This window comes from Fusarium keratoplasticum, chromosome 1, assembly GCF_025433545.1.
Source record: "Fusarium keratoplasticum isolate Fu6.1 chromosome 1, whole genome shotgun sequence".
In the NCBI taxonomy this organism is placed as follows: Eukaryota; Fungi; Ascomycota; class Sordariomycetes; order Hypocreales; family Nectriaceae; genus Fusarium; species Fusarium keratoplasticum.
The window spans coordinates 4,784,962-4,797,974 of record NC_070529.1 but is presented as its reverse complement, the minus strand read 5'-3'; the positions used below and the strand labels follow the sequence as shown (position 1 = coordinate 4,797,974).

Here is a 13,013-nt window from a genome sequence, read left to right as displayed (position 1 = left end):
ATGCGGACGTCACTCTTGTGGTTCCAGAACTCAAACGACACGACGAAGGCCCAGGAGCCGCGTGCGTCGACCTCCACCAGCATGTGGGCACCCAGACTCCCACCCGCCCTCGCCCCCTCGGCCGCCGCCCCCGCCGCCACCGCTAACGCCTGGTACAACCGTGCCTGTGACTCGAGCCACTTCGCCGACGCCGTTGCTGCTTACCCTGACTCTCCAGGGTCGCCCATCTACTCGAGCTCGCTGACGCAGTCGCCGTCGCCCCAGCCGGAGACCCCTACCACGGGCCATTTCCCGACCGGAGCTGACGCTAACACTGCCTCTGGTGCCGCTACTGCTGCCTCTGGCTCTGTGAACGGGACTATTACTACTGCTGAGGCTGCTACTTATCTTGCTGCCAGCCCTTCTGCTTTCGGTTACACTTCCTCCCCAACTATCCCCATCCCCATCACCACCAAGAAGTCGACCTTCGCCGGCCACTCTATCTGGTCGCCTCCGAACACCAGCAACCCCTTCGCTGTACCTGATTCTACTTTAGTCGACCGTCATCGCGTCGACCACACCGACCAAATGACCACCGGACCATCCCTCGACCCTTCCATGGGCCGCCGGGACTCTTTCGTCAGCGCCGGCCCAAAGCCCATATCGATGAACAATCCGAACCGCGACAATGCGAACCGTAACCGAAGAGAATCCCTCGCCGGCAGCCTCATGGGTGGCATGAGCTGGGGCGGCATGTCCTTTGGCAGCTTCGTTAGAGACGAGTAAGTTGTTCCTACTCACGTTCCCTCACCCTGCCCTCGCCCTCCGATCATTGCCCTACTTCGGCTTCTCAGCGCCGCTCTCGGGGACTCATCGTCCGACCACCAAGCTTTCTTTGCTTTGCTGCATCCTTTCCACCGACGCGAGACGGCATGATTTGTAGCGGTGGGCGGGCTCATTCACCTTGACGCTTGTGACTACACCCCGCCATTCGCACACAAAATCGGTCGTTTGGATTCTTTCCTGCGGCGAGCCATTTTGGGCTTTGGGCTCCGTCCCTGCCCGGTGGGCTAGATGCATGCGCTATCCCTACGAGACCTATGCGCCCTCCCGCCTGAGCTAGTAGCCCTCGTTTCGTTGAGCACTCTTTACTGACATAATGGGTCTGCAGTATCATGATGCAAGGCACCTCTCCGTTTGGTACCCACCAGTCACCGAGCTTCCATTCGTCTTCATACCTACCCAAGCTAGAAGCCAACTTTATGCGAGATTTCACTTGCTGCGGCAAGATCCTACCCAACCTTCACGATCTACTGCAGCACTACGAAGAAGCACATACACAACCCAGCCCCAATACAGCGCGGAATAATGCCTTCTCTCAGTTCTCTCAAATGGGCATGCCCGGTGCCCCACGAATGTCTACTTCCCGAGCTAACTCGGCAGCACCGGGCCACGGCAACACGCAGCCCTCATCCGCACAGCTGGGACAACAGAACAGGGCTCCCGGCTCAGCCATGCAGATGATGGGCGGACAGCAGAGTGCCCACGATGCGCACATGGGTTCCACCATGACATCGAATTTGAACGATGATATGGACGCCGTGGCGGACATGGAGATGGATGACGCTGTGGGCACCATGGAGATGGACGATAGCCAGCGGATGCATCAGACGAGACAGCTCTTCGGCCAACAGCAGAGACCTCAGCTCAACATGAACACCTCTGGCCTCACCCAGGGCCTGCGAACGTCTCAACCACCAACGCCAGCGGCCGCAAGTTTCGGCCTGCAGAACAACCCCACTGTCTCCTCTGTCAACACCCCATCACTCACCACACAGGGACAAGTGATCCGGGGCCAGCAGGTGGATCTGGACGAGGATCTTCCTGGTATGCCCATGGGCGGTAACACGAATGACATTGGCGATATGAACTTTGGCGGCAACCAGAATAACAACGACTCCAACTTCTGTATCAACGACCCCGGCAAGCATCTGTTTAGCCCCAACGGCACTTTCCCGGCCGCCAACCGCACAATTCAGGCGCAGTTGGCTCAGTTAGGCCTCAACCAAGCTCAACTGAACGACCCGGCTGCCAACAAGCTTCTCATGCAGCGCCTGCAGAGCATGATGATGCCCGAGGAACACAAGCCCTTCAAGTGCCCTGTAATTGGTTGCGAAAAGGCATACAAGAACCAGAACGGCCTCAAGTAAGTTGCCCCTCACTATTGAAGATGACCAAGAAGAGGTCTCTCCACCAGCCAATCTGCATACTGACAGAGTTGCAGGTACCACAAGACGCACGGTCACCAAACACAGCAGTTGCACGAGAATGGAGACGGTACCTTTTCCATCGTCAACCCTGAGACCAGTGCTCCTTACCCCGGAACATTGGGCATGGAGAAAGAGAAGCCGTTCAGCTGTGAAACCTGCGGCAAGCGTTACAAGAACCTTAACGGCTTGAAATACGTGCGTTACACAGAACCCCCCTGTTGACATGTGGACCTATACTGACGCATTCCAACAGCACAAGGCCCATTCTCTGCCATGCAATCCAGACTTCAAGCTCCAAGCTCTTGCAGCTGGTATGAACCTGCCAGGGATAGGCGAAGACCAGATGATGCAATAAAAACGGCCCGTCTGACATTGAGGGACTCCATCCAACGTGATTGCGAGCAGAATCGCTTATGAAGGGCACAACTTGGATACTTGGCGCCTTGAGCTGGATCGGCGCTCAAGGCCCTGCCCACCTACACACTTGGATGAACGAAATCACTCTTTAAGGAACCAACTCAACTCGAGCATGACGCCGGCTCACTCTTTGGACCCGTGCCGGATCACGAGGTCAACATCATGCTGCGTCACTTTCGTCTTTTCTTGTCAATACCCCTTTGGACCTTTGCTTGATTTTTATGCCCCCGATTGATAGCATTTTGCAAAGGCGTTAAGGTACCTGTTATCAGGATGCTTGCAGCTCTAGTCACCGGAAACGACAGAGATGGAGATTGTCTTCGGCCTCAAGGCTGTCGAGTCTCAACCCCCAAAAGTTTGATGTTTGTTTGTTTATATGCGCTTGCCTCCCTTACTCCTCTTTAATGGTTTGTTCTGCCCGTCTGAACGTCCGACCTTTCAACCGACGCCTCTCATTTTCTTTCTCTTATGGGTCTTGGTCCATCCTCTGAGCCTGGCTTTCACTCTGGACTGGCAAACCCCCATACAGGATCAGAGACGATTGGCACGGGATGAATTGCGTCGATCAACCTGGGCCTATTTCTTTTCGGTGCTACTTGGAGATGGCCCTATACTTGGGCATTGTTGCCTCTCTTTTGCCTGGGCCTTTGGTCCTTCCTTGTCCATGACAAGCTGGTGGCTGAGTTATGTTGAAAAAGTTGTTGAATGCTTGCAAGCTAGACGACAGGTTGGGAAAACTGGCATTTACATGGATCCCCGGGAACGCCTTTGATGTTTACGCCTGCAAAAGAAAAGCTCGGTGGTTTTTTGTTTGTTTTGTTCTGTTTAGCTCTTTGCTTGATTTGCTGCTCGTTGAACGCTGGGTCGTTGTTTTGTTGTCCAGTCTCACTCGCTCATGGTGAGATGGTGGTTTTTGCAGTCGAGTCTCGCAGTGTCTGTCATTACCGAGACAGGAATGGAATGAGAGTGGAAGGATGAAAAAGCGATGATGGAGCGGAAGCGAGAAACCGAAAAGCGAAGCCATGATGTATATAGACTGGGCAGCATGGCTCTGGCGTGGTGGGACTGACTTTACTGTTTGAGTTTACGTTTATGCAATAGATATCACGGAAGGCTTTGAATTGCATGGATTGTTTCTTTACACTGCCTGTTGTGATCCTTCACTTGCTCGTTCACAGCTTGTGTTAGCCAATGGCATCCACCTTGGAGTTGAGTTGTCTGCCTTCCATGTGAGAGACGACGGATGGCCTAACTTCATGTCCGTGATCGGCATAAGCTTTTCTTGGAGCTACACTAACTTGTCATGCAAGTACTAACCTTGCCGGCTTTGGAAACAACTCCGTGCTAGGTTTGAGAGGCCCAGAAGGAAGACGTCACTTGAAGGGAAGTCACTCAGAGAACATGGTCGAACGGATTTCCAATGAGCCAGTCGCTTCCTGTTATATCTATTTTTGTAGGAGAAAAAACAAACACTTCATGACAGATACGATTACCAAACGCCTTGCGATGCTCCCAAAACAACAGCGAACAAGGCCCGGCCAACACCGCATTTGCCATGAGAAAAACCAACGTAACCCCTACAGACTCCATATACCATCATACCATACCGTACCGTACCGTAAAGACATACCAGATGCAGCGTCCATGTACCAGAAGCGCTGCGTGTGAGACAAAAAGCTTAGCTTACCTGCCCCGGAGTGAGACAGGAAGTGCCACTCCCGCCTGAACCCCCCTGCGTGTGTTAGGGGGTAACAAGAGATAATGCCAGTGACAGAGAAGCAAGGCACCGAGAAAAAAGAAGAGAGGAAACAAAAAAGAAGGAAATGGGGGCTCCAATGGCCGTCGTTTGCGTGACGTCGTCAAGATCGAGTGTTTCGTGAAACGTGGGGTGCAGCAGGTTTGCGTTTGTGGTTGGTGGGATAAAGTTATATCGGGCGTCTGATACGCATGGCAGCGCTTGCATAGGGGCGTCAGGTCATCTCCATGCCGTCTTCATCATCGGCCTCGGACTCGATCATCTGAGTGTGGTTGCTACTGATGCTCTCCTTACGAGCAGAGTGGCTCATGTCGCCATACCGGCCATTCATATTACCCCACTCGAGCTCCTCACCGCCGATAACACGGCCTTCCATGTCGATCTCCTGGGAGAGCTCGACGAGTGCGGTGCGAGGAAGCCTGAGGAAGCCCTGCGTGCGGACGATGCGGCCCCAGTGCGTCATGCAGAAGCTCGCGGCACGCTTTCGAAGCCACTCCTCGTTGGCCAGGCCTGCACAGTACCAGATGATACAGGCGTGGTCGACGTCGAGTTCTTTGGCGAGGCGATTTACGCAGAGCAGACGGAGATGGGGAATGTTGTAGATGTTGGACATGACTAGCAGGCCAGCCACGTCCGAGAGCGCAGTTGTCGCGTCGCTTTCGGCGTCTGATGTGCCGCGGATACTGTCCGTGTACAGGTAATAGAGGAAGGCCTTGACCACCGTATATGGCTCGGGGATGTGCATCTTCTTGGTGTGGAACTCGGCCATCTGCGCGTTGTACAGACGTGCAAAGTGTGGCCACCGCGCTTGTAGGATGAGCTTGTGCACATGGATGGGCTGAGATGTCGGCGCATCTGGTGAGAGCCAGTTCTGGTCCTGGGACTGCCCATCGGCGCAAATGAGTCTAGAGCTGAGGGTCTCATCATCGTCATACTCTCCAGCCAACGCAGTCACGACAAAGTCAGTACCACTCCCCGTCTCAGGGGGTTGGTTGAAGAGCTTTGCGAGATCCGAACCAAGACCTTTGGATGGCTGATCTGTTGCCCTTGTAAAGGCCGATGGCCTCGACTCTGCCCTGGGCTCCGGCGTCAAGTGATCGCCGAGGAAGCCATATCTTCGAAGATCAATTTCCATGATGTCACTGTGATATGGGTTAGAGATACTGTTGCAAATGGACCAAGAAGACCTGCTTACCTTAGATACTCTTCATAGCCATTGGGGCCCAAATCAGTTGTAGCAGGGTCAGTCGGGCACCCAAGCAGCCAGGCCTTGGTGCCATCTTCGTTCATAGTGCAGTAGTGCCAGCGATAGCCCGACTTGAAGATTTCTCGGCCTTCGGCGAGCTTTGTCCACCGAAGAGTCCCCAGGTCCAGGGCGGAGAGCGAGCATTCTCTCGGCGATATCGTAGCCGCAGGCGTCACAAAGTCGATGAGAGTTCCAGAGGAGTAGGCATGGTAATGTATACCTGAACCTTGAGATGGAGTTGATGGACCAGACATAAACTTGAGCGCCGATATAGATCCAGGAGCGAGAGGTGCATATGACTTGAGTTGGAATGACGGAGGGTTGACTTGCGCCGTTCGAGAGTTTGCGGCGTATCCAGAGGCACCAACAGCTGTCGTCTGTGGCAGGGTATAAGGCGGCCTTGGAGAGCCGCTTGCTCGAGTGGAAAGGGAGCTTCGATCGAAGATGCCGACCTGCGGCCTCGAATCGAACTGAGGGCTTCCTTTCAGATCCAGCCACCACAGATCGCTGATCTTGTCCATGTCCTCACTAAGGCCCCCAAACACCCAGACTCTCTCGCCCCAGATGTATGCCGAGTGATCGAATCGTCCGACGAAGCGCCATGCCTTGGACCAAGTGAATGTCTTCAAGTCGAGATAGCAAATGTCATCCAACACGTAGTTGTTCTGGCCCGTGATGCCTCCGATGATGAAGAGCTTGTCCTCGTGTAGGACGGCGGCGTGCCTCGCTCTGCCCTTGGGAATAGGACCTGACACTTGAGGCTGAGTCCAATGAGCGGTCTTGAGATCAAAGATGATCAGGTCGGACAGGTAGGTTCGATGTTCGTTCTCGCCGCCAAACACCAAGAGCTTGTTCCCTTGATATAGTGTCGCGGTATGTCCTGCACGCGATCAGTTAGTCCTACCCCGCGAACAAGCCTGAGGGGTGACAGGGAACTTACCCATTCGAACTCCAGGAATGTCGCCATAGTTGTCAACGAGGTTCCACTGATGGCTCACAAGGTCCAGCCTGAGCACATGGTTGTAAACTTCATCGGTATACTGATCAAAACCACCAAAGGCGTAGATCTGGTTATTCCCACAGTACGTCACCGAGGCGTTGACTAGGCAAGCGGGTCTCTGGCCTAGCGTGCGGGTGATCTTGGGACGGTATCCATCTGCCACACTACGACCCTTTGCGGGCGAGTTGGGCATGATGTAGGTATTGCCGGACGAGGCAGCAGAGGCAGCAGACGGCGGCGTGGCCGTCTGGTGCAACTGAAGCGCTGTAGAGCTGGATGTCTGGTTTGCGGCGCCGGCGGGCTGCGTTGATCCGGCGACAAGGGTAGGCCCGCCGAAGATGGAGGTCGGCACCTGGCCGGGGGTTGAAGGTTGAGCCATGGCGTAAATTGCAAAGTGTAAGCCGAGGGAGCGACGTGTGGCGCTACCTGCTCATGCCGCGACGTTGGGTTGTTGATGCGAAGGACAGACCAGCAGTCGGAGGGAGAAGACGAGGGATGAGGAGATGAAGGGAGCGTCGGCCGCGATACGGTCGGTGATGACGGGTTCGGTTCGTGGGTCGCCCGGTCGGTGAGGGAAGGGAAGTGGATGTCGAGTGGATGTGGATGGACGTGTGAGACGTGGGATGCGGTGATGCCTCGTCGAAGAGACCCTGGGCCTGGCCCGTTTCGGCTCAGGGAAGAGAAATTTGAGTGGGCTCTTGCTGTGGCGCGGCGCAAGGCTCGGGGCTTGGCGTCGCCGTGATTGGTTCGGTTGCGTTTCCGGGGCGCGGAACGGATTTAGCTTCACTCCGACGTCACTTAAACTGGTTGCCCGGACAGACGCATGGTGGGGCTCAAAGTAAATAAAAGACCTCGATGGCTTCACCTCTGGGCAGCTTCTCTCTTCACTATCCACCACATTCCATCCGCTCTCCTTCTCACATCCTCTATCATACCCATCGCTCACGCAAGCCTTGTGCTTCACTCTCAACCGCTCATCCACCGCTCTCCACAAGAATTTTTCAAAGTCAGCTAGATCTTATCGCCTTGGCCATCTGATCGCCCCTCCGACTTCGTTGCATCTTTGTGAAGGCGTCTTCTTCGATTTTATCGAACATTGATCCCAATAAAGAATACTAATCAACAGGAACCTTTAGCTAGTGTCTCTTGAAACTGCTTACATCACAGTCCTCACAATGGCTTCCGCAGCTGTGACGACTCCCATCAAGTCCCACAAGGGACTCTTCTCTGCCCGGACCGCTGGCGGACGGATGCCTTTGACTCCCTCTCCTCGTCAACAGACATCAACCATCAATGTCCCCGTCAACTTGAACTCGTCTCCCTTCACCCCCGAGCGACAGTCCAGCAACGACTTCAGGGTCAACGGCCGCTCCACCTATGGCGGCAACCTCATGTCTCACCTTGCCCGATCGACTTCCAAGGCTTCCCACCGGGATTCCCCCAAGTCCAACATCGCCCGAGGTGTTCAGACTCCCCGCAAGGCTCTCGAGCTGGGCGTTTCTGACTTCACTCTCACCGGTACCGGCAACAACACCAAGACCCCTTCCAGCACAAAGTCTAAGAAGAGCATCCGTGGCAAGCCCACCAAGACCACTCTCAACTACGGCGGTGACCGTTTCATCCCCAACCGTGGCGCCAGCTCAGCAATCGCCAACGCTGGCTCTGGCAAGCTGGACCTGTCTGACCGGCAACGACCTAAGAGCAGCAGCACTGACAGCTCCTCGGTTCTTTCCACTGCTGCTGACGAGGCCATGGCTGCTCTCGAGAACCTGAACATCAACGACGACGATGAGCCTGACTACTCCAGACCCTCTCCCAACACTGTTGCCTACCAAGACTCTCTGGCCAACGCTTGCGGCGTGAGCCTCAACACCCGTATCCTGGAGTTCAAGCCCGCCGCCCCTGAGTCTTCCAAGCCCATCGATCTGCGACAGCAGTACAACCGACCTCTCAAGTCTACCACCTCCAGCTCTGCCCAGCTGCGACGCCGCATCGCTACCGCTCCTGAGCGTGTCCTTGACGCCCCCGGCCTGGTCGACGACTACTACCTCAACCTTCTTGACTGGAGCTCCGGCAACCAGGTTGCCATTGGTCTTGAGCGCAACGTCTACGTCTGGTCTGCCGATGAGGGCAGTGTCAGCTGCCTGCTTGAGACCACTCCTGATACCTACGTCAGCAGTGTCAAGTGGTCTGGCGATGGTGCCTACGTCAGTGTTGGCCTCGGAACTGGTGAGGTCCAGATCTGGGATGTCGCCGAGGGCCAGAAGATCCGCAGCATGTTCGGCCATGAGACCCGTGTTGGTGTCATGGGCTGGAACAAGCACCTCCTCTCCACTGGTGCCCGCAGCGGCCTCGTCTTCAACCACGATGTCCGCATCGCCGAGCACAAGGTCGCTGAGCTTGTCTCTCACACTTCTGAGGTCTGCGGTCTTGAGTGGCGCTCCGATGGTGCTCAGCTCGCTACTGGCGGCAACGACAACCTCGTCTCCATCTGGGACGCTCGATCTCTGTCTGTTCCCAAGTTCACCAAGACCAACCACAAGGCTGCCGTCAAGGCTCTCGCCTGGTGCCCCTGGAACATGAACCTTCTCGCCACTGGCGGTGGTTCGTATGACCGTCACATCCACTTCTGGAACTCGACCTCTGGCGCTCGCGTCAACAGCATCGACACCGGCTCTCAGGTCACCTCCCTCCGCTGGAGCCCCCACCACCGCGAGATTGTCAGCTCTAGCGGCTTCCCCGACAACTCTCTCAGCATCTGGAGCTACCCTACTCTCGTCCGAACTGTCGAGATCCCTGCCCACGAGAGCCGAGTCCTCCACAGCTGCCTGAGCCCCGACGGCCAGATGCTGGCTACTGCTGGTAAGAACAACTGCCAACCCGTGGAGAAGAGTCTCTGCTAACATGTCACTAGCTGCTGATGAGAGCTTGAAGTTCTGGAAGATCTTTGAGAAGAAGGCTGGTGCTTCCGCCGGCATCGGTGCCTCTGGTGCCTCCAGCAAGGCCTCCATGGCCAAGCAGATGACTATCCGATAAGCGCCAGTACCCACTGGGCCAGGTAGGTATGATCTTTCACTGGTATCTGGGTCTCTCTGGATTTTGAAGCACGGAGTTTGGGCGTTTGCCTGCCCTTGTACGCGTGGTACGAAAGTGCTTCTCCACGTAGAGACGAACGGAACGGACTGGTCATGACCCTTATGATGGAAGCCGACAAATTGGCAATTGTTTGTTGTTGGAGTTTTAGGAATCGTGTTGGTAATATTGGGATTGGGCGAATAGGTGCATTGAATTTTGTCTTTGGAATTGAAAATGCCAGGAGCATGGTTTGATTTATACCGCGTTGATTGATTGTTGTGACATGACGGGCTTGACTTGGGTTTCATTGCGAGCTGGAGACACCAGCTGTTAAGGTGTAGGAACGGTGATTGGGACCATCACATTCCGTAGATAGCTTGCAACAAGACAGTACATTGCTTATCATTACTTTACTTGTGCACATGGCGTATGATTTCAATGAATGTCATGGCCCCGGAGTGAGTTAGTTGTAAGGGCGATGATGGTTGTTGCACTGAGGTGGAAGTTCGAGACGATAACCCAGAGCAGGCCGATAACTAGGTAGGGATGAGTTATGTTCTCTCTCAGTCAGCTACTCACTCGTTTACCAACCCATTTACTAACCCGTCTAAAATCTCATCTAACTCTTTGACCAGCTCTTGAATACACTCAAACTTACACGTTCCAACTGTAAACAATGCAGCAGTGTGCGTCATGACTGTGAATGGCCTGTGATAGCGGCTGGTGGGGGCGGAGCCGCGGATTGCACCCTGGAAAGTTTCGAAACTCGCCCAGCCGGAGTTTAGATTATTCTAAGGCCAGACCCTGGAGAGATTACGCTCAACCCTAGCTTCGGGAGAGCCCCCTGGTTTGGCCCCCCCTCCCTCCCTTCAGGTTCCGTCTCGAATCCAAAGCCCAAACAAGCTACTTGTACCTTTCTCTTCTCCATCACCACCCATCAAAGCGAGTCTTTACCATGCTGTTCCGCACACGAGGGCTCGTCTTGGTAGGCGGCGTGATGACGCTGGTCCTCTTCTTCTTTTGGACCAGCAAGGCCCCTGGACCTGGCTACTACAGCGCCGGCGGCTTCCAGAACCACGGCTGGCCCGTGAAGGCCTCGCTCTGGCGAACCGACCAGGATGCGAGCTACCTCTGGAGTTCCGTCAAGGTCAATTATCCCCATTCCGCCTTCCAGCCGCTGCCCACCGCCGCCCCCATCAAGTACCCCAAGGTCCAGGCCACGTTCCCCGAGTTCACGGTGAGCGCCGCCGAGCTGCGCCGTGAGCGACAGCAGGCAGTCAAGGAGACCTTTACACGATGCTGGAACGCGTACAAGAAGCACGCGTGGATGGCCGATGAGCTCAGCCCCGTGTCCGGAGGCCAGACCAATCCCTTTGGCGGCTGGGCCGCTACTCTGGTTGATTCGCTGGACTCGCTGTGGATTATGGACATGAAGGATGAGTTCAACGAGGCTGTTGCTGCTGCCGACGAGATCGACTTTACCAAGACGGATCTCAAGGAAGTCAACATTTTCGAGACAAACATTCGCTATCTCGGAGGCTTCCTCTCTGCTTTTGAGCTCAGCAATGACATGCGTCTGTTGCGCAAGGCCGTCCAGGTTGGCGAGATGATCTACAAGGCCTTTGACACACCCAACCACATGCCCATCGCCCGCTGGAACTTCCAGGCCGCCAAGGAGGGCAAGGACCAAATTGCCGGCGCTGGCGTTCTCCTTGCTGAGATTGGCAGCCTGTGCATGGAGCTTACAAAGCTCTCACAGCTGACGGGCGACCCTAAATGGTTTGACGCGTCGCAGACTATCATGGACCTGTTGGCCGTGCAACAGGGCTCGACGATGCTGCCAGGCCAATGGCCTCTGGTTGTGGATGCTAAGAGCCAGGTCTTCAACCAGGGGAATACTTTCACTCTTGGGGCTATGGCAGATTCTGTGTATGAGTATCTGCCCAAGATGGCTGCCATGATGGGTGGCCAGCTGCCCATCTACCAGACCATGTATGAAAAGGCTATGGACACGGCGCTGCAGCACAACCTGTTCCGGCCGATGACACCTGAGAACAAGGACATTCTCATCTCTGGGCAGATTCACGCCAAGAACAAGGACGGACAGATTCAGCTTGAGTTGGAGAGCCAAGGCCAGCATCTGGTGTGTTTCCTTGGAGGCATGATGGCGCTGGGCGGACGACTGTTCAACCGCGAGCAGGACATTGACGCCGCCGTCAAGCTCACCAATGGATGCATCTACACATACCAGGCGTTCCCGCACGGAATCATGCCTGAGACCTTTTACATGGTTCCCTGCGCCAGCCAAGAGGCGTGTGAATGGGATGAGAAGCGATGGAAGGAGGGCGTTCTGAAGGAGGCTAAGATCCAGGAAAGCGACACGGCGCAGGTGGACGCGATTATCAAAGATGAGCATCTCCCCAAAGGCTTCACAAAGATCCCGGATCGCCGATACATCCTGCGCCCCGAGGCCATCGAGAGCGTCTTCATGCTTTACCGGGTGACGGGCAAGCCCGAGTTTGCTGAGCACGCGTGGACCATGTTCAAGGCTATCGAGGAGGCCACCAAGACGGAGCTGGCCAACACGGCTGTATGGGACGTGACGGTACCTGATGAGAAGCCGCGCGAGGTGGACTCGATGGAGTCTTTCTGGATGGGCGAGACACTCAAGTACTTTTACCTCATCTTCAGCAACCCAGATCTTATCAGTTTGGACGAGTATGTGTTCAACACCGAGGCACATCCTCTTAGGCGCTTGGTAGCCTAGATTTATTTACGAGACCAGCTGGGATTTCATGGGTTTACAGATCTTCAAGATTTACAAGATTTCCTTATTTATTTGTATTTAATTAGAATATGAACTGCGAGAGAACTCCAGACCAGGAGGTTGAGTGACCCAAGGCGAAGTCACGAGACTACACTCAGCTACCACGTTTCAGTAAGAATGAATGAGAAAAGTAATGAGAAAATACAACGCCGTAAGCTTCAAATTAAAGAAAAGCCATTCTGTTCCCTTATCAGGCCTTTACTGCGCTTCCATCCATGAATGGCTGAGCAGTTCCAGGCACTCAGCCCTGTTAGTGGGACCTGCCGGCTGTTGGGTGCACCTCAGTGAATGGATGGCGTTGGTGTGCCTGGCCTGCCTCCACTGGCACTTGCCTGCTGAGAAGCCTAGTAGCTGGAGGTGCTGAGTCAGCCCGGGGGCCAACGCAGTTGTTGAAGCCCAGATTCTACCAGAGGCTACCAACTCTCCCCACTGCACATCACAAA

At 55.0% G+C, this 13,013-nt stretch overlaps 3 protein-coding genes and 1 pseudogene across 4 annotated transcripts, besides 1 other annotated feature; 3 read left to right on the top strand and 1 right to left on the bottom strand.

Moving 5' to 3' along the window:
- NCS57_00142500 (C2H2-type domain-containing protein) lies at positions 1-2,604 on the top strand (the record flags this gene model as incomplete). The annotated part of the gene is made up of 4 exons (XM_053051489.1): positions 1-761; positions 1,151-2,185; positions 2,264-2,444; positions 2,503-2,604. 4 exons carry the CDS (start codon positions 1-3, stop codon positions 2,602-2,604), a joined length of 2,079 nt encoding a protein of 692 aa, XP_052920004.1.
- Positions 2,605-4,636: 2,032 nt separating this feature from the next.
- NCS57_00142400 (uncharacterized protein) lies at positions 4,637-7,047 on the bottom strand (the record flags this gene model as incomplete). Its single annotated transcript, XM_053051488.1, has 3 exons — positions 4,637-5,564; positions 5,618-6,548; positions 6,609-7,047. 3 exons carry the CDS (start codon positions 7,045-7,047, stop codon positions 4,637-4,639), a joined length of 2,298 nt encoding a protein of 765 aa, XP_052920003.1.
- Positions 7,048-7,804: 757 nt separating this feature from the next.
- Positions 7,805-9,704, top strand: NCS57_00142300 (annotated as a pseudogene). The gene is made up of 2 exons: positions 7,805-9,530; positions 9,583-9,704.
- Positions 7,805-9,704: a sequence feature.
- Positions 9,705-10,698: 994 nt separating this feature from the next.
- NCS57_00142200 (Alpha-1,2-Mannosidase) lies at positions 10,699-12,510 on the top strand (the record flags this gene model as incomplete). Its single annotated transcript, XM_053051487.1, has 1 exon — positions 10,699-12,510. One exon carries the CDS (start codon positions 10,699-10,701, stop codon positions 12,508-12,510), a length of 1,812 nt encoding a protein of 603 aa, XP_052920002.1.
- Between the last annotated feature and the right edge of the window lie 503 nt (positions 12,511-13,013).